This window comes from Acipenser ruthenus, chromosome 8 (genome assembly GCF_902713425.1).
Source record: "Acipenser ruthenus chromosome 8, fAciRut3.2 maternal haplotype, whole genome shotgun sequence".
In the NCBI taxonomy this organism is placed as follows: domain Eukaryota; kingdom Metazoa; phylum Chordata; class Actinopteri; order Acipenseriformes; family Acipenseridae; genus Acipenser; species Acipenser ruthenus.
In genome coordinates, this window is record NC_081196.1 from 61,111,758 (window position 1) to 61,133,641 (window position 21,884).

Consider the following 21,884-nt stretch of genomic DNA (forward strand, 5'->3'; position numbering starts at 1 on the left):
CACAAATCACTTACAAGACACTTCCCCTTGGGGGTGGGGGGCTTGTCTGCTGTTACTCACAATGTTCCTTTTGCAAACAGATTGTTATTGCATTGTGAACACTGTAGGTCTAGTTTTGGAGTCGATCTGATTTTCTGTTGGCAGGTAATAACTGAGTGATTCATATCTTTTCAGATTCAGAACAGAAGAACATATACTTGCACATGAGACGTGAACCTAATTGAAAATAGTTTTTTCATCATCAACATCTTCTGTTTCCCTGTGTTGGATTGTAAAACAATATATTGCTGCTTCATTAAACAGATGCACTCCACAAGGAGAGGTGATGGCAGTCCAAAGGATCGCTACACTCACCCTCTATACTGGATCTACCAAAAATGTACACCGTTCATCTGCTTAAAATGCATTGCAATTGTGCTATTTGAATAGCACGTACTTCTTTTTAGTTTTGTGAGGGGTTCAGTGCAGAGAGTGCTCCCTCTAGTCTCGGGTGACCACATTACTCTTGCAGTGTTTTACTCCCTCAGCATTTTCTACATACGGTCTAATTACTGGATTGAATGCAAACAGAGAGGCTGATTGAAGCCAGCCTCGTGTCCCACACCCAGGGTTTGTTTCTACTAACCAATGTTTTTTTCTTTTCTGTACTAAAGAAGAAAAAAAAAACTGAAAACACATAAGTTGCCCCAGCAGTGTTGCCCCAGCAGTGTTGCCCCAGCAGTGTTGAGTTAAGTACTGCACAGCACATCATTTTTTTGTACCTGGTGCTTGCTTAAGTTCACTTACATCTTCTGTTGTGTTTCCCTTTTGAGCTTCATATATCTGCAGCTAACATATGTTTTATGGTACCCATCATTAAACAGTATAATTAACTTGCTTTTAACTTAATGTTTTAGACCGCATGCAAGATGCTGGTTATTATGTTGAAGCAAAATTCAGTTGGGATGGAGTTTATAAAAACATGCATAGACAACCTATACAGAATATACTGAGAAAAATGCAGTGGTCTAGTACCTTTTACTACCTGTTTAAGACTAGAAAACATGCTGTAGTCTGGCTGTAGAAGGACATTGTGTGTAAAAACCCCATAATTAAAAAAAAAACAAAAAACATTTGGGTTGTGAAGAAACTACAAATATTGTGATTAAAGCAGCCTTTTCCTTGTTTGTTACCAACATTTAGTCAGATGTGATTTTCCACTGTATTGTTCTATTGTAAACTTTAACATTTTAACATTCATAGGGAACCTGAATGATAGTAGTGGTCAGGATCCAATAATATAAAGCTTGCAAGGTTTTCAGGCAGGAAATCTATAGTACCATTAATATAAGTGCCTAGAACATGCATTGGCCAATCTACAAGCCAATTACCGGCAAGTTCCCATCAACCCATAAGGTATATAAACCTACTTTGCAAACTCAGTCCTGCCATGCTTTCTAATTACCACCTCCTCCCCAGCCACCACCGCCTCACCTCTGCCTGACATTTTTTGTTCACCGGGATTTATTATTTGATTGTTTGTTTTTTGGCAGGCGGCACCGGGATGCTCTGAAGGATGAGGCTGTGCTCCAGCTATTTTTACTTTACTTATTTCTCTTCACCCATTGTTTGGGTTCAATGCTTTTGGAAAGCTGTAAGATTTTGTATTATAATAAAGGTGGATATTTAACACAAGATAGTCCTGACTGAACACATCATTAGTGTTAAGTGTGGTGTGGCATGGTGAATATTATTATTCATTTACTCAAGGTGTTAGCGAGGCTCCTTGAGTGGTTCTGTCTCATTATATCTTATGCTTGATATCCAATAATATGAATTACAACATATTATATGTACTGTGTCCTTTAAAGCTAGATCTTCTATGTAAACGTTCTGTTGTAATCTGCTTTGGGTTAGTGCCTGCTAATGGGAAATCCTGATTGGCTGATGAAAGTTCTATGGTTGAGTAAATTCAGGAAGCCATACACAATACAGGAGCTTCTAGTCTCCCAGACTAATTACACTATTCTTCTCATCTTACAAAATGCAGGCAAATGTCCAGGCCACACTCAATATAGCTCAAGCACCTTTTGTTTTTTAGATGATAGAATACAGAATGTTCTTTTCTTCTACTTGCAGATTCTGATTAAACCACTCGTTTCAGCTTATGGTTCACTAACCACATTAATAACAACAATTTGTTTAATCTACTTTGAAATCCATGTTGTATTTATATATATTTTTTAATTTGTGTCATTATTTCCTGTGATGTTGTTGCTACCTGCCAACAGTAGAACCTTGAAAAGATTTCACCTTATTGGACATGACGACCTGTATAACTATAAAACAATGTTGAATTCAGTAGATCAGGACAAACCCCCACCACACAGAAATGTGAATAATTCATATTTTATTGATGATTATGCGATATACAAAATGAATAATCGCCTCAAACCCGCTTGGTTTGAGGGTCCATCACCTGGCCTGCTGGACGAGGCAGTAGACCTCCCATAACTGAGAGTGCCAGGGGGGTGGAGCTACAAGGGTGGAGCTGGGGGAGGCAGAGGGATGTGGATGAAGCAAACGCAATAGAAGGGTAAGCTACCAGTCTATTTATAGTGCTCTGATTGGTCAATATTGGATGATGTAATGTCTGTAGGGGGTGGTCCTTCCTCCCAAAACTTAGTTCATACACTTCATTACATACATAATGTGTGTATCAGCTATAATTATTGACTATACACATGCTATTTTCTGTTCTATAATACCAATAAGCTCTAGATTTTCACCATTGTGGTTATCATCAGTAACTTGAGATTAGTCAATAGCAGAAACAAAAGTCAACACAAAAACTGCTTCTGTGTGCATTAGCTGGAGGAGAGTTGCTGCTGTGTAAAAAAAAGTATTAGCCTGCTTCATGGCATGCCCAGACATCTCAATTTGAAAGGAAACGAAACACAAAGAAAAGCATCTTTCTGTTTTTTATAGCTTTACAATAACGCCTCAGTATTGATCAGATCTACATCCTGAGGTGCCTGTGCTTTCTCCAGCACAGCTCTGCTTTGCCCACCACTTTATCTCATAGTTCCTTTCCTGGGAGAGATTCATCACAGTGAAGCAGTTATACTATATTCTTCATTGCCTGAGTGCTGGAAGTACTGTACCACTGTGTATTCTACATTTCCATTTGAAATATGTCCACCCAGGTCAGTCTTTGAGTTTTGACATTGTGTTTATAGCAGCTTCTTGGATGCAAGTGCACATACCGTGCAACTATTATTATTATTATTTATTATTATTTATTTCTTAGCAGACACCCTTATCCAGGAAGACTTAGAATTGTTATGAGATATCACATTATTATTACATACAGTTACATTATTTTTACATACAATTACCCATTTATACAGTTGGGTTTTTACTGGAGCAATCTAAGTAAAGTACCTTGCTCAAGGGTACAGCAGCAGTGTCCCCCACCTAGGATTGAACCCACGACCCTCCGGTCAAGAGTCCAGAGCCCTAACCACTACTCCACACTGCTGCCCTCAAAAGCACTGCTGCCCTCAAAAGCACATCAAAAGCACTAGCTGGTAAGTGGCAAAACCAAATTCTTTTCAGAAGCATTTATTTTTCCTGGAATAGTTAAGATGTAATTTCGTGAGATGCACAGACCCGGACAGGCTCCAGTTGTTGGATGTGAGCAGGAGCAAGTGTTTGGAACAACATACAGAGCAGACCAGGCTGTACAGCTGAACAAGAGGGTCATATTCCAAACAAACCTGATTGTTCATGTCTGTCCTGTCTGATGGATGGCACTAACTACGCCTTTAGTATGCATGATGATCTAAGCAGAAACAATAGAGAGTCATGCAGAACACACTTTAAAGGATATGTAACAGAATTGAAATACATCGTATTATGCTGATTATCTAAAGTGTCCCCTGTAAATTGGAAGTAAAGTAATATTAAAGTCTGATTTGGTAAATATATTTTAAAACTCCATACACATTCTGTAAACTGATGATCAAGTGAACATAACCTACATAGCATCCTGAAAATCAAACATTAGGGAATGCCACATTTACAAGGATACAGTAATCATTCTGTATTATAAATGCCCTAATAGCAATCATTTTAATAGGGCATTTTCAAAGTTTGATCTTTATTTAACTGCTCCACACTGTTTCACATTTAATTAACAGCATTCTAAGAATGTATTGTTCATATAAAACGTTGTTTTCTTCATAAAACCGAATATTGTTTTACTATCTCGTTAGTTCTGTGAACAGGATCCTGGTTCTCACACAGTAAATTGTTCAGGGCACAGTCTCATACTTTGTACTCAGCTGGGTTCTAATCTAAATTAAACTATTTTTCTTTTCTCTTACAGTTACCACTAGGCACTTCTCTTGTTTGTAATCCACTTGCAGCTCCTGAATTAGAGTATGGATTGTAATATACAGGAACATTCAATAATTCATTTCTCGTATTCCATTTACATTAACAAATTAAAATGAAGGCATTTCATAGGCTCTTTATTATGACACGGAGGGTGATTTTCATTATAATACATTTGTATGAAACATTGTTCCGCATATTTCCTTTGGGTCATTTATAAACTTGATCCTTTTTATTAAATTGTATTACAATAAACCTTAATGAAAATAGTTTTGAGCACATTATTTTTTTTTTTTATAATTACAGATAGAACTGCAGGTCTTGCAAAAAAACATTCTTAGAAGTAAAAATATGTATAATACAAAATGTAAAATTGAATTCACTGAAGCAAACGTAATCTGGCCTTTTGCATTTAATAGTATGACTGTAAACTCTAACCCTTTAGGAAAGTAATAGGAAATGCCACAGTTGATTAAACAATAATACAACTCGCAGATATTTTCACAAATCACAGATGCACTGAAATGGCTTTCTTCGGGATAGTATAAATGTGATAAATGCAATTTTTTTATTTATCTGGGCACTGATTACTGCTGCATGAAACGGCATTATAAGCACCAACTGCATTGCATTATTTTGTTGCATTAGTGAAGCAATTGGAAATATAAAAGGCAATACATCTTTTTTTGTGTAATGCCAAGTACAGTACAATGTCCAGCTGTAACCTGAAATGTTAGACATCACATATGTAGTGTTGCATTGTCAATCACTGGCACAGGTACTTGCTGTAGGGTTATTGCTCTTACTTTAAAGGCCTGGGCCTAGCTTTCCCTAGTCTATTAGCTCTGATGCGCTGCTGTCATTGCTCCAACCACTCCAATGGTATTTATAAGTCCCTGCCTACACTCTGTACTCAAAAACAAGGACTATTTTACCAAGGGACTCATCTCAATGTAATAACATGCCAGCATGCTTACGAGCTGGTAGGGGTATTCCTCCAGCAACAGCTATGCTGCCATGACACGTTACTGCAAGCTCACTGCATTATTATGAAAGCCTTATCGATCAAGTTATAAACAGTAGTAACACATTTTTAGTGTTAGTCATACATTCACAGTGGGGTTTCACATTTTATTGCTGAGTTTTTAGACCCCCACACTGAAAACGTCTCTGAATAATAGTTGGGTTTGAACCAAGGCTAATATGTAACCAACTGAGGCACCTCCTAACTCCATATATGTGGTCTATTGCATGCCTCTCTGTCTACCGAGATATGCTGACAGGTTTATTAGATAGACTAAGAGAGGTGCTGGGTTTGACCCTCAGGCTTGGTTGACTGACCATGGGGAGCAGATTCAGCCTCTCAGTTCTGTTGCTGTTTCAGAAGATTTGACATTATCAGGTGGAGACTCACATGCTCATCATGGAGAATGCTGCAGAGCTCAGTCTATACTATAGTGAACCCAGCACATACTGTACTGTATACCTACTGTTTTGTCCTATTATGTGTCCTACAGGATGAAGGCTGCTGTTTAGGATGTTTTGCTTTTGTAAAGTGAATATTAAAGTATCAAATACAGTACTGGATTGGTTTGTGCCAGTCCTGTTATAATAATAATACAAGTAATGTGACTTCTACTAACAATAATGTATATTGTATGTATATTACTCCTAAATAAAAGACAGTATGGTAACAACAAGCTTGTAATATTAAAAACCTCTCTTTTAAATTGACAAAGAGTCATGCAGATGAACAGAGTGCAATACAACAAGCCATGCAATGTTTTGTGTTGTTGTTTTATGTGTGTGTTATATTCTAGTAGAAGTGCAAGACGCGACTAAGTTTACACAAAGCTGTTAATAAATTTGGGAAGAACAGTTCAGGAAGACGTCCATGGATGAGAGAGTACCGGCTGTTATCTATTTTACTGAATTTTTAAAGCATACATTAGCAAGGAACACAGCCGTTATTAAACAGCACAGTATTTTATCTTAAACACAATTTAATAGCGTGACATCCAAATAAACATGTACAACATGCTGTGTTAACAAATGAGTGTTGTGTCTGAGAAAGGAGTGGAGGCATCCAATAGCTTTGCTGCTGGAATGGATTTGGGGATTTTGTGTAATCAAACCTATCACAGCGTGGTGCTTTTATTCCTGTGGGCTTCTCTGTGTTGAAATGGTAAAATCAGATCACCTGCGACCCATTTCAAGTGCAAGTACATAAACCCCAGTATGGGTGTGTTCTGCAGCTTAAATCCCTGAAGCACATTTCCTGATTTATTAATGCATTGCCAACCATTGACTAAAAAGCACCCTACCGCATCGAACCAGCTTTTATATCTGAACAAAATAACACAACTCTAAACTCATGGGGCCCAAATTACAGAAACTCACAGGAGGGCAAAGGAAACCAGCAAGGCTGGAGTGAAACAGGAATCTATGGGGTTTTTTATGTTTGTTTTTTCCCTATTGATTCTCTGAACGAAAACATTTAGCAGTCCTCAATGACTGGAACAGAATGCAAAGAGGCTGTGGATGACTGCTCCACTTAACTCTCTGTCATATTATTTTTACACTGAGTGCTTTCATTTCACTGATTGTTAATTAAAAAGGAGGTTATTAATATTACTGTATATGCAGTCCTAGAAGTGAAACAAATATCTCTATATACAATATTTAAACATTGAATTGCATGATCTAGAATACGATTGAAGGTTATGATCTGAGGGAGGAAGAGAAAATCCTCAAATGAAAGCTTGTTTTTTTGGCCAAACATATTTCCAAAATCTGTTCAGTGTCGTATTAGAATATGAAATATTAGAATATAAATTCAGTGAGTTCTAATTAAAACAATATTTTAAAAAAAACATAATTAATTCTTTATCAATCTATTGTTAAATATTTATTTTAATTCAAATTCACGGTACATAAACTTAACACCCATTTCATTTATTCTTATTTATTCCAGCACCTTTACTCAGTTTCTCAGATCACTATTTTATCATTGTATGCTTGTTACCACTATCATAATATATCAAACTGACCCCCTTCTTGTTATGAAGCCACGTATAACAACACCCTTTTACATTGCATTTACATATCAGCCTTCCTGCAATTACATGTATTATATTCCCTAGTATATAGATTCTGTAACTCTTGATAAGCGTTGGTTTAATGGAGAATATTCAGTTTATTTCACAGAGCTGATTCAGTAGGGCGAGGGCTTGGGAGCCGTCCCGTAGTTCAGATCTTTGTTCAATTAAAGCTTTCCTTTACACAGAACTGACCATTCCCGTAGGCCAATTCAGTCCATCAATTATTTCTTCAATGTTAATATAGTTCCTTTTTTTTAGGTCCTTTTAACAATATTACATTTTTCCTCCAAGTTTATTGACTTATTGGGATGTTTTTACTGGATTTAATTAGAGCAGGTGTCTGTTTGTTATTGTTATCTAGTGAGTCAATTTCACTAAAATAAAAGAATACTCTTTTCTGTGACCTTGAGGGTGTTTACAACTTACACACACAGGTTAGCATCTCAATGCTTGAAAAACAAGAAAAGATTGGGGTGCCACACCTGGGAACTCAGGGAGCCAGCCAGTTGAGCAGAGGGCCTCAGGTTTATCACTTGGTTGCCTGTTCTTATTTATCACCTTTTCTTAGAATTTAGATGTGCTGCTGCCATTATACAGATGTTCAACCCTTTAATAACTCTGATGGCCCCACATAGTCGATTTTAAAAAAATGAACAAGGATGTTGAAGTTGTACAGAAAGTGTTTTTTTAATATCTGGCATCTTTTGATGGAATTCATTCAAACAATTACTGTGGAAAAGGCTATAGGACATGAAAGGTATCACTTGGTTTGACAATGCAGAGAAAGGGTGCAAAGGTTTTTTCAGTTTAGGGATAATTTCCATAATACTACATTTCTTATTATCAGGGACTCATACAGTATTTATGTTTTTCTGTATACTTTTCTATTGCTATTTTTACTAACAATTCTAGCAAAAAAATGCATCTGAAAAAACTCCTCACGGCTGATTTTGGTGGGCAAGCACATCAATGCAGAGGCTTTGGTGCATGGTGCATGGTGCATTGTCTTGGTTAACTGTTGAAAACTGTACAAAACTCAAGGTGATGATGATCTGCCCTGTTCTACTTTGAACCCCTTCACGGATTATGTGGTTATCTCTCAAGCTTTCTAAATGATTTATATGCATGCATGCTCACTAGACCATGCACTAAGAAACAACATCAAAGGGAAGGGCCATAGGGTGAAAACTCAAGCATAATGTGGTCGTGACTGATAAAACAAACAAACAAACTGAAGAAGGATAGTGGAACAAAATATAGGACACATAGGAGTGGTTACACAGTTCCATTCAAAGTTCTGTGAGCAGAACTTTTGAATAAGATTTTCAACTCCTTTTTAGTTTACTACTAATGCTCGTTTAGAAAATCTATAAACTAACAGCGCAGCTTATATTGAAGTTTGAATAATTGATCTCTGGGTTTGTGGCTTGTTTTTTAATTGCGTTTTTAAGGCAACGTGAGCTCGATTCTCAAACCTATTCGCTCCAAGTTGTCATTAGTACATTGAAGAATGAAACTCAGCCATTCTATTTAAGCTCTTGTAGGTAGTAAATAGCTCCTTTTTAAATTTGTTTTGGAATAATTGGTGTTTTTTTTCCTGAGAGAAAACAAACACAAATGACAATTTGGAGTGAATACTATAACTTTGAGAAGCAAACATGCTGTTGGTAATATAAATAGAAACAATTCTACTAAAGAATCCGATGTCCCTATGTTACAGATGCAGTCATTGCTGTTGTATATATTCCAGTGTATATTTCAGCGAGAGCCCTATGATTTGAATGTAGCTGGAACCAATATATGGACTGTCCTTACTGCACCCAGTGCTGCAGAAAATCACAGACAATAACATCACTTATTCATTATGAATCAATAATAGTTTGACGGTAATATGACAAGTCGATTGCTATGATTAAAACGTAAACACACCTGTTACACACCCAGCCCAGGCACCCAGGTATTTTTAAGGATGGGAACCAGATTGCTCTTTAATTGACCCCTTCACCTGCGACCACTGATCACAGACCCCTTTATCAGCAGCTTAATCAACGTTCACAGATAATCTTCCCATTGGGAGAAAAGAAAAAAAAAGTCCCCTTTCCAAATTTTTGCTGTATCTGTCCTCAGGAGCAAATAGGATGATGTATCTCCAGTTCAAGACAGCATATGCAGATAGCATGTTGACAGATGTGATATGCAGTGGCTGTATTTCTGGATTAGTACGGTATGTAGAAGGATGTTGATTCAATAGTAGCTATTGTTGGATAAGTGTATGTCTCTGTACTGTACTGTACACTTTACTATGCTGTTACCATGGTAACCTTAGATAAGGCTGCAGATGTGTATAAAGGTGATGATGGAGCATATATTAACTTTTAAACTTTTTATTACCAAAATAAATCTGTCTGCCTGTTACATGAAATGGTTTGGCAGCTTTATAGTCACAAATGCTATGAATACTTGTGCATGTTGTATCGGTTTTCAGTGATGATACACTAGTTAGTTATACAATCACTTTTATACAGCTATATAGTGTTAAATAGCCTTAAGGAAGGTGTTGTGAATCATACATGCAGATCCCTGAGGATTTGGGACATTAATGGAAGAGCGAGAGAATTTTAGCTGATGGGCAGAGTTCATGCACTCAAGGACACGTAAGCCGTTTGATCTCCTTGCACCAAGTCATTTGACTGAATAGTAAATGTATTTTTTTTTGCCACATTACTTGATTTTGAATGCTTTGCATTATTATGCAAATATTTCCAGTCTGGTGATTATTGTCCAGAAATACAGGTGGCATACCACACTTTACATATCAATTTCTCTGTTTTAGTTTTACATGCTGCAGTGCATCCAAGTTAATTAGGTGTGCGTACTTAAAAAATAAGAATACCTTTTAATCACTTACGTTTTTAAATGCATTTGTTTTGCATGCATGTCACCAAGGCGAATTTGCAGCTTTGTACTTGTCCTTTGTACTTGGTATGGATTGTACTAAAAAAGCAGTGGAAGCTGGTGTGTGGCTGTCTGAACAGTATGTCAATAGATTTGCTCTACGTTCATTATTGCTATAGATTTTTCTTGCTTGATCAGAGAGGAGATCAATGCTGATTACATTACTTCTCTTACACAGGGCTGCAAATAAACTTTCTATGCCCAGCATCATGGTGTTTCGTTATGCCTGATAATTACAATTACTGAGAAAATGTCCAGGCAGATTGACTGGGTGGAGGATAGTTTCACTGATTAAGTCCTATGCATCCTAATATTACCTAACACTGTTTTTGCTACTGTATATGGGACTATAGAAATAAAAACATGCTCTACACTGCAACTACTCAGAAATAACTGCTGCACACCGGTACGTATTGATTGGTGATAACAAGCCTTGCTTTAAAACTGGGGAGGTGTTAAGTGGGCAGTTCAAAATTAGTCAATGAGAGAGGAAAGTGTTATATAAATTGGTTATGGATTTCGACATTTATTTTATCTCAAAAGAAGACAGCCATTGACTCACTGAGCCAAAAGACACTGTTGAGGTGAAACAGCAGAAGCTACCTGAAGGAAAGGCAAGCAAACTGAGAAGTTAGTACAGTACCATATTATTATTATTATTATTATTATTATTATTATTATTATTATTATTATTATTATTTATGTATTTATTTATTTAATGAAAATACATGTTTACTGTAACACTCAATTGGGACTCTAGGATGCTACATTTCATTTGTGAAACCAACTTCAGAATTTCAGCAGAATTCTGGGGATGTTTCTAATTATATTACTACATATATTCCTGGATCACACTTTACTGTAGATCAGATTTCAGAAAACAGAAATGGTGTTTCAACTAATAAAATTGTGCTCTCAGCTGAAGTAATCAAGTAAGCCCCTATAATTATCTGCCATATCTCCTACTGCATCTTCTAGAGGAAAGTACTATGAAGTTAAACAATACAGTATTTTGATATGTCACAAACACATTACAGCATAAAGCTTTATATTTTTAGAATGTTATGTTTAGAAATCTAACTATCTGAATTATTCCTTGTCAGTGACGGTGAAGAATTGTAATACACATGTTTTAGATAACCTATAAGGCGATTAATAAATCAAAGTGTGTGCCATTTTTGATGTGAAGTACACATTGCTTGTCAAGCTGCTTTTGGTTGCAGCGGTGCTCTGTGCTCATAGTGGGAACATTTTGGTTGTGTGTTGTGTGTGGCAGAAACCTGCTGTGTGGCTCGTTACTGCTTGAATGCATTTTGAGAGGGCAATGTTTCTGATAAACGGAATGAGAAAGGATACATGCAGAATTTAAAATGACTGTGAAACAGTACCATGTTTTCTTTCTGCTACTTTTTACTAAATCAGTTACAGGACACTTATGTGAGTAACTGGGCAGCAGTGTGGAGTAGTGGTTATGGCTCTAGACTCTTGACCGGAGGGTCGTGGGTTCAATCCCAGGTGGGGGACACTGCTGCTGTACCCTTGAGTAAGGTACTTTACCTAGATTGCACCAGCAAAAAACCCAACTGTATAAATGGGTAATTGTATGTAAAAAAATAATAATAATAATAATAATGTAATTGTATGTAAAAATAATATGATATTGTGTAACAATTGTAAGTTGCCCTAGATAAGGGTGTCTGCTAAGAAATAAATAATAATAACATAATGCTTTGCCTATCTTACAGTTATGCAAAGGTCAGGAAAGACAAACTTTATGAGTGGTATATATTTTTCAGCCCTTTATCATGAAAACACAGTTAAGCATTGTGAGTACAATGTAACCCACATAAAACACATTGTCTGATCCAAATGATCAACAGCTCCCTTCACAGAGTATAGTGACTGAAGTTGGTCCCCATGAGTGCTGACATGTTTGCTAGTGGAAATATTTTTTGCCAAGAGATTTTTCAACACAAGCTTAAATGTTGTCAGGCCCAAGGCAAATTGTAGGGATCAGCTGACTAATAAAAGTTCACTTGACATAGCAAGTATTACTCCATCTTCCAGAGCCTGTTGTTCACTGATCTGAAAGCACTCATAGAGCTTGGACATTGGGGTAAAACTCAAAGAAACAGGCAGGGTCAAAGAGCCAGCCTTCAAAGTAAGAGTAGGGATTGTAACCATACATGCAATTAAAACATTGTAACAACACTGTTCAAAACCAACCATCCCCAGATGGGAAATCCTAGTGCTTTACACCCTAAAAATAAAAACGTACAGTGATCAAAAAAGCATTTAACTGCCCCTGTTGGTTTGTGGTGCTTGGGCATGCAACATTTGTCTCTTGTTTTACCCCCAATCAGACCTCTTCCTTACTAAATAACTTGGTATCCCTGAATAGATATGAAACTCTTGAAATACATGCACATATCTTTCAATTTTGCAAACCGTCAAACAAAAAGGAGCAGTGGTACCCCAAAATGGTATGGATTTGCTACAAATGCTGAATGACTGGATTGGGCTTTTGTTTATTATTTTACACCTGAAAAAAATGTGTTTTTGCAATGGTGACTGCGAAGACATGTTTATTGGCTGATCTGGTTTTGCCCTAACCCAAGCACACCCAGGTCACAGGAAGTAGGAAAGGCTACATTATCCAGATGTTGAGGAGAACATGTTTGGTTCATGTCCCATTAATGGTCTATGTATGACTACAGACAAAGAATATTTAATGGATCATATTGAAAAAACATGTCTCAGGAAACCACACCTTAGCGATCTGCATGAATCGAAGGGTGTTTCACTTAATATCTTACCAAATCCGAACCAGCATCTGACACAGGCCCTTCCATGCTGTGTAGAGTGCAGGTGTTGTCCTTTTCTAGTTCTGAACAGCTGCTTATGCCTTCTGGATTATGTCAACTGTATTTACGAAAGTGTCTCCATGCTTTTGACAAGTGTCATGGTTACTTCAAGGTCTATTCAAAATACATTACAAAAAAATGAAAGATAACAACCTCAAAAATAGGAAGGCTACCCTTTGATCCCTTCTGCATTTTTTTCATGATTAAATCTAATTCTGAGAGGGATTAGAAACAATTCAATTAGCTCTGTGATGTCTGTGTGTGCACAAGGTGAGCAAGAGAGGAGAAGGAGTGATAATCAGAGCTGGAATCACTACAGTTAAAGATACTGTGTCTCACAATCATGTGTCATTTTATACTGAATTATTATTAACGGGTGGCTTTTGTGCCCTCATTAGAAGCAGTACTTGTTGGCTCTCCAGTTTGTTTGCATTCCCTGAAGGTGGTGCAGCTGCAGGCCACCCAAGCAAACTTCCTCCCCCCATCAAGCCTTCTTGTAACTTTGTGAACGTGACAGTAGGGCTCCTGGTCCAGCGTGCATTTGGAGATTATCAGCAAACTGTGCTGTCGTGCTGGGATATAAAAGGGAATTAAAACAAAGAGGCAAATAATTGAATACAAGGGGATGTCTATTTGATGTTTTTATTTTACTGAAGTCATTTCACAGAAAACTTCTGTGTTGAACTGATATTTAAAGTAGTCCTCTAAATTACAATATAGAAAAATAAATGTACACAAACATGTGGGGTACTGCCCTTTTAAAATCCTTAATGTGTTCAATATTTTTCAGCAGCTGAGCAACATCATAACTTAAAAATAAAAAATGAAATTAAGGAAACCCTGCCTATCATTAGTATTCTTCATGCAAGAGAATGGCCTCAGCTTTTAAAGAAGTGCTGTATTCCAGCAGTGAATGGTGAGTAAGTTGCATAAGAACATAATAAAATAAGAAGGTTTACAAACGAGAGGAGGCTATTCAGCCAATCTTATTGATCCCAGAATCTCATCAAGCAGCTTCTTGAAGGATCCCAGGGTGTCAGCTTCAGCAGCATTACTGGGGAGCTGGTTCCAGATTCCCACGGTTTTCTGTGTAAAAAAGTGCTGCCTGTTTTTCTGTTCTGAATGGCCCTTTATCTAATCTCCATTTGTGACCCCTGGTCCTTGTTTCTTTTTTCAGGTCGAAAATGTCCCTTGGGTCGACATTGTCAATACCTTTTAGAATTTGGAATGCTTGAATCAGCTCATCGTGTAGTCTTCTCTGTTCAAGACTGAATTATTTTAGCCTGTCTGCATATGACATGCCTTTTAAACCCGGAATAATTCTGGTCAATCTTCTTTGCACTCTTTCTAGAGCAGCAATATCCTTTTTGTAGTGAGGTGACCAGAACTGAACAGTATTCTAGATGAGGTCTTACTAATGCATTGTAAAGTTTTAACATTATTTCCCTTGATTTAAATTCAACACTTTTCACTATATATCCGAGCATATTATTTGTATAGATTCCCCACATTGTCTACAGTAGATGAAGACATTTCTGAGTCAACATAAACTCCTAGGTCTTTTTCATAGATTCCTTCTTCAATTTCAGTATTGCCCATATAATATTTATAATGCACATTTGTATTGCCTGCATGCAGTACCTTACACTTTTCAAATGTAATTTGCCATGTGTCTGCCCAGTTCTAAATGCTGTCTAGATCATTTTGAATGACCTTTCTTGGTGCAACAGTGTTTTCCACTCCTCCTATTTTTGTGTCGTCTGCAAATTTAACAAGTGTGCTTACTATACCAGAATCTAAATCATTAATTTAGATTAGGAATAGCAGAGGACCTAATACTGATCCCTGTGGTACACCACTGGTTACCTCGCTCCATTTTGAGGCTTCTCCTCTAATCAGTACGTTCTGTTTTCTACATGTTAACCACTCCCTGATCCATGTGCATGCATTTCCTTGAATCCCTACTGCGTTCAGTATGTCAAAAGCTTTCTGGAAATCTAAATAAACCATGTCATATGCTTTGCAATTATCCATTGTTGATGTTGCATCCTCAAAAAAATCAAGCAGGTTAGTTAGGCACGATCTCCCTTTCCTAAAACCATGCTGACTGTCTCCCAGGATACTGTTACCATATAGGTAATTTTCCATGTTTTAATATAACATAAGTTTACATATAGTAGAAGTCAGGCTTATTGGTCTGTAGTTACCTGGTTCGGTTTTGGCTCCCTTTCTGTGGATCAGTATTACTTATGCAATTCTCTAGTCTGTCGGTACAACCCCTGCGTCAAGAGACCGTTGCATGATCGTGGTTAGCGGTCTGTAAATAACTTCTTTCATTTCTTTGAGTACTATTGGGAGGATCGCATCCGGCCCAGGGGATTTGTTTATTTTAAGAGCTCCTAGTCCCTTTAACACTTCTGCCTCTGTTATGCTAACGTTATTTAAAACTGGATAGGAACAGTTTGACATGTGGGGCATGTTGTCTGTATCCTCCTTTGTAAAAACTTGTGAAAAGTAATCATTTAATATATTTGCTATTTTTTCTCTTCGTCTATGATTTTGCCATTTGTATCTCTTAGACATTTAACCTCCTCTTTGAATGTTCTTTTGCTGTTGGAGATAATATTGGAGAAACTGTTTGGAATTAGTTTAGCCCCCTTAGCAATGTTCATTTCTATCTCTCTCTTGGCCTTTCTAACTTTTGATTTGCATTTGCAGTTCCAAGTACTCTTTCTGTGTACTTTGTTTTTGGTCCTTTTTAAACGCTCTGTAAAAGTGCCTTTTTTCGCTGAATATTTTTTTTAATTGATCTATTAAACCATTTTGGCAATTTTGTTTTAGATTTAGATTTGTCTACTTTTGGGATGTAATTGTTTTGTGTCTCTAGTACTACATTTTTAAAAAACAGCCATCCTTTTTCTGTGGATGTTTTCTCTATTTTACTCCAATCTACTTCTATTAGTCTCTGTTTCATTCCTTCATAGTTTCCCTTTCTAAAATTGTAAACCTTAGCTTTAGTCATTACTTTGTGGGTTTGAAAAAGCACTTCAAATGAGACCATGTTGTGGTCTGAGTTTGCCAGTGGTTCTCTGACCTCTGTTTTAGTTATTCTGTCTTCGTTATTTGAAATCAAGGCATGCCTCCCCTCTAGTCGGTGCCTTGACAAATTGTGTTAGGAAGCAGTCATTTGTTATTTCCACCATTTCAATTTCGTCCGTCGTGCTCCCCACCAGGTTTTCCCATTTTATATGGGGGAAGTTGAAATTCCCCATTAGTATGGCTTCTCCTTTTCTACACGCATTTCTAATGTCGTTGTAAAACAGATTATTTTGCTTGAGGCGTCTGAATTTGGCAGTCTATAGCATGCCCCTATTATGCCCTATGAATTTTTGTCCATTATTCTGACCCATATTGATTCTGCGTTGTTTTCTTCGTCCAGATTTACACCTGGGCTTCAAGACTATTTCTTACGTATAGCGCTACCCCTCCGCCTTACAGTGGTCACTGTGACATAGCAAAGGTTCCAGAAGGAACTGCTTCACTTCTCAAGTTCCAACTCAGTACAGCAAGGTCAGTCAGCGGGTGCGTTAAGTAAGTGAGCGGCTCAGAGCGGCTCAGTAAAAAAATCAACTTAATGACTCGCTCAGTTCCGCTCCCACTGAGCCGCTCAGAGCGCTTCTGAGCATTTATCATCAGTGATCAGAGTGAGCGGACGGAATGGCCACCTGCAGGAAACAAGTGGAGATCACAGGCAGGATTGACAAATACGTTTGTCAAGAACGATGAACTGGTTTCGATTTATGAAGTTATGTATTAAATTGGCTAAATAAGATGGTAAAAATTGTTGTTTTCAAATTTGTATCATTTCATTTCATTTTTTTAAATGTAGATCTGTTTTATAGTTATTAATGTATTATTATTAGGCTTGTAGTATTAATATTATTCATAATTTTTTATTACATTACATTATTAACAACGGCAATGCCAGTATTAAACACAGCCAGATATGAGGTATAGTTACATACTACAGTAGTATAACCTTGTTGAGCACGGTAAAGCTCAGAGAAAGCATCTAGTGCAAATATGCTGTTAACATTTTTTTTTTCTCATGGCTTCTGAGATGCTTCTTCATTTGGCATAAGCTCCCCTTTGGGCTGCAGTATTTTGCTGAGACACAGTTTGGATGTTTTAGCCGAGTTAGCTCATTACGATGCTGCACCTCATTTAATGTGTAGCCCAGTGGTAAATCTCTGAATCCTTTTGTTTTTTGCAAGAAATATAGCCTTGGAACAAAGGCTTATTCCCATGAATTCCAATTTGATTTTGTTACTGGATTAAAAATACAATTTGGAGTCCAACTTTCTTTTTTAATCAGCACTTGTTCTATTAGCTGCTGCAGTGATTCTAGCTTGCAGTCATAACACTACTTAATTTAGTCTGACTGGAAATTCAAGGTTTAAATGGCAAATAAAATGTATTTATTATGCAAATGCAGTCAGGCTTAAATCTTATAATATTTAATTTTGCTATGTCCGAGGTACAGGGCAATGTGCAATTAAAGTCTGGGGGAAGTTAATAGAAATTGAGTACATTCTGCAGTCAACACTGAATCACTGGTTGTCTCTCGCTGCTCCTTTCTTTCCCTTGTAGTGCAGCTGCTGTGAATTAGATTCATCTTTCAATAAAATCCATGTTTCTGCTGCCTCATTGCTTTTAAAATATTCATGTTAGGGCATCATGCTGGAGGTTTGGCACAGATCTGGACCCTGTCTCGGTTCTCAGAGCTACAGTAGGTGCAGCAGTACAGCAGAACAGTTAACCCATTAAAGCACTGGAGAAACTGCACGCTGCCTGACTTATTACATGTTGTATGAGTACATGGAAGAAAGATTTGTGTCTGTTATTTGATTTTCCTTACTCAAAAAACCATTGATGTGATTTACTAGATGTAGATAAACAATTAGCATCCTTAAAATTGACTTTTCACTAGCAACGCAGTAATAAGTCCTACCCCCCCCCCCCCCCTTTTTATTAATCAATGTAGTGATTAATAATGATTCATAGATAGTCTTCTTAATATTCAGAAAGGAGACATACACCAATGGAATGAAATGAATGATTTTATGAATTGACAGATAAATATGCCTGTTATTTGAATGGCCCATGGCCTTGCCCATTGGAGCTCAATAGTCACTCCCCAGGCTGGCAGATTATAATCAACTTACTATATGAACTAAATGAAAACTAATGCTAGTGGGTAGGACAAGTGGCATTTGAGGCCACCTTCCCTCAAGACAAGGCATGCTGCAAGGAGGAAGCAGGGGAGGAGGGGGACCAAACAAACGACGAACAGTAAGGGCATTAGATAAATATGGTATACACAGTAGTCTCCAGTTAAGAGAACACCCCTCAGGAAGCAAGCAAAGTGTTCTCTTAGCCAAAGTGTTCTCTAAGACGGAGTTGACCACCAGACACAATAAAATGAATCAATATATAAATACATATTTATTACTTGTCATGATGCATGTGCATCAACATATGAAATGAATAGAATAAGTAAGAGAAAAGCAATAAGCAAGTGTTTGTTATTAAACTATAATAATAGAGTAACAGACAATCTAACATAAATAAACTAGCTGTCAAACTAAATTAACACCCTGTGGCAAAGTGGTAAAGACGTGCAGGTGAGTGCAGTGCAGAATAATCACACAGACAACGTTGGTACAGGTGCAAGGGTGTTTATTTAATTTAATAAATGTCCAGAGCCTTAAGGCAAACCTGCAAATAATAATAGTGTTGGAAGCGATACAGTGGCGTGTATCACTTCTGTTTGTAATCCACGGGTTTGACCCGTAACCCCAACCCTAAGTCCCGTTCAGTCACCCACACAAAACACAAAGACAGTGCGTGATTCAAGTGCTAATGGTGCAAACAAAAGACAGTTCCTGTAGTGGAAAAGGTGAGTGGTGAAGTCCGGGTTTTTCGCTGGCCTGCGGCTGCAGCTCTGGATCGTGCTCAGTAATCTTCAGTGAAAACAACACACAAGACACACAGTGTTAGTACACAGACACAAAACACTCACGGTTTATTTCACAATACGGGCTCCTTCTCGGTTATGTAATTTAACCATATGCAAAGGAACAGATCACTCAAGCCATGCCCCCTATTTATACCCTCGCCCATGACCCCGAGGTTAACGAGCGCATCCGCTCCTCCAGTCCTCGGATGCCACGCCGCTTACCGTCCGGGTCACTGAGCTTGGGTGCCGTGGCTCCGCCCCCTTCCGAAATGACCGACTTCCATCTACCCTACGGAATAAATTGTCGTGCCATTTCATTAAGGGTACTCTGTTCCTCGTGTACCGTGCCCTCACAGGTCGAGAGGGAGATCTAACACCAAGACTCATTCGCTCTCTGTCACACACCCCTACACACGTTAAAAAATGCAACAGCAGCTCTAGATTGAATACCTGTACAGATGCAATATTCAAGACATGCACACAATTATTTAACAGAATGGTGAAGTAACTCACCAGAATGGAAAACACCAAATTGCTCTGCGACTTGTGTCTGATTCAGGGAGAACAATTTCTAAGTTTTTGTAGCAAGAGAAACAGCAGGGTGTTTCGCCATTTGTTTACATGCCATTTTGTGGCAATGAGGTGCACTCGTGGAAATCAGAATACAAAACGAGGCAATGATATGATGGCGGTTCTGGAAAGATTTAATAAACTAATAAAGCAACAAAGCGAGCCAGCACAGGTGGGCCGAATGGCCTTTTCTTGTTCTTGAATTTCTTATGTTCATATGTTCTTATGATAGCTTAATCTTGGAATACTAGAACTTCACATAAACTTAAACTCTACAGAGGCATATGGTGGATGTTGAGAGGTGTGTTGTGTTGCTGGGAAAGATTCCAGACAGTACAGATTTCAGCAACTCAACAGCAGGGCTTGAGTGCCAGTGGCACTGTTCTAACTGTCTGTCTGCCTACCTGCCTGCCTGCCTGCCTGCCTGCCCACATTTCTGTCCAGCCCCCAAATACCTGACCTCTTCAAAGTCACGGAGATCAAGGAGTTCTCCCACAGTTCAGCCTATCTGCAAGCTGCATAGCATTCACATAGTCCTCCTCTGAAATGAACTGACAGGTTGAAGGTCAGAGTTTCATTGTGACATACTGGCAGCCAGAAGCCAAGGTTTTACAACAGGCGAGACTGTGAAAGACATTGAAGTTACTCCTGTACATTTGAAGTATACTGCATGTGGCAGAGGTTGATAATAAAGGCAATGTTTATTCAATTTTAAGTGTATGGCAGCCCCGTAACAGGCATTTTGAGATTTAAACAGTGAGGAGCAGATGTTCGGTATTATAATACAAGCCTGAATGCAGAAAATGTGTAAATGTGTATTTGAAAGGCAAAATAAATCCGTTTCATTATGAATATGTGGTGCACAGGTTGAGTGCTAATGTAGGAAATACTACTTGACTTGACTTTAGAGACCTGTGGCTCCAGGGTAATCCATTTGAAGTGCCTGGACTCGTCAAACTCTTCTTTTAGCAATACAGCCCTGATTAGAGGAGGGTACTGTCTGGCAGTTAAGAGCCCGCACTCCCAAGCAAGGCCTGCTAACCAGGCTGGGATTCATATTATGTAAACCACACAACTATTTTTATTCTGACTGTTTTGTTTTTTACAAGTGGCAGCTTCCTGTAATTACGGGTGGAGTATGAAGGGGCAGAAAAAAAATGAAACATTTATAAATACTTTTAATGGAACTATTTCTGTAAAATGGAAAATGAAATAAACACAGATATCCATTAAGTGCGGTGCATCCCTGCAGTCGCTCATGGTTGGGTATCATGGGGTATGCTTATCACTTTACTATTATTAACATTTATGTGACATATACCAACAAAGAATAGCAAGCCATAATCTGGTCCAAATTGGCTAATCCTCTCCAGAACCACAGTCTATAACCACTAACTTTACCAGAGGACTTTCAGTATCGCCACATTTTGGCAGATACCTGAGCTGCACAATATTCAAACGTTCCGCATCCACACCTCAAGAGTTTGCAATGGTCTAATAGTACATAACACAAATACATATACATCTTAAACAGTAAAAGTATGGAATTTGGAATGTCCAATTATTTTGTCATGAGCTCACTGGGCACCTGGCCAGCAGGGTTTGCTGTAGCGCGATGAGGAGAAACAGTCCCTGTCGGTTTAACCCTTAACCCACGGGAGCGCCAGAGCCAAAACGACGCTCCGTTCGGAATCCTCAGTGAAGACCAGCGACTTTGCTAAGCCAGGTCACAAACCTGCATAAAATCAATACTTAATTACCACAGTTCTTCTCACACATGTGTAGAGACAGTCAAGACCTCAATTCTGCATGCACGTTAAATTTAAATTTCTTATTGTTGGTATATATCAAAATGAGTCCTTAATGGTCATTGTAAAACAAATCAGCACACCACATCCTTTAACCCTTTGCGGACCTATGTCGGACCAGGTCCGGTATTAATATTTTTCCTTTCTGGTACGATGTCAGACCCTGTCCGACATCATCAAAACTGCATCA

The 21,884-nt window shown here is 38.0% G+C and overlaps 1 protein-coding gene across 3 annotated transcripts in view; it reads left to right on the forward strand.

The window, feature by feature from the left end:
• The window catches only part of LOC117407255 (ephrin type-A receptor 6), a 206,473-nt gene that overhangs the window by 47,371 nt on the left and 137,218 nt on the right, over positions 1 to 21,884 (forward strand). Inside the window, exon 1 of one of the 3 annotated variants that reach the window (XM_034012043.3) lies at positions 9,623 to 9,702. The exons of the other annotated variants lie outside the window; for them this stretch is intronic. Coding sequence (XP_033867934.3) covers positions 9,673 to 9,702 — 30 coding nt within the window. The 5' untranslated portion in view covers positions 9,623 to 9,672. Of the gene's footprint in view, positions 1 to 9,622; positions 9,703 to 21,884 lie in introns of those variants that run through there. 3 annotated transcript variants of the gene reach the window in all.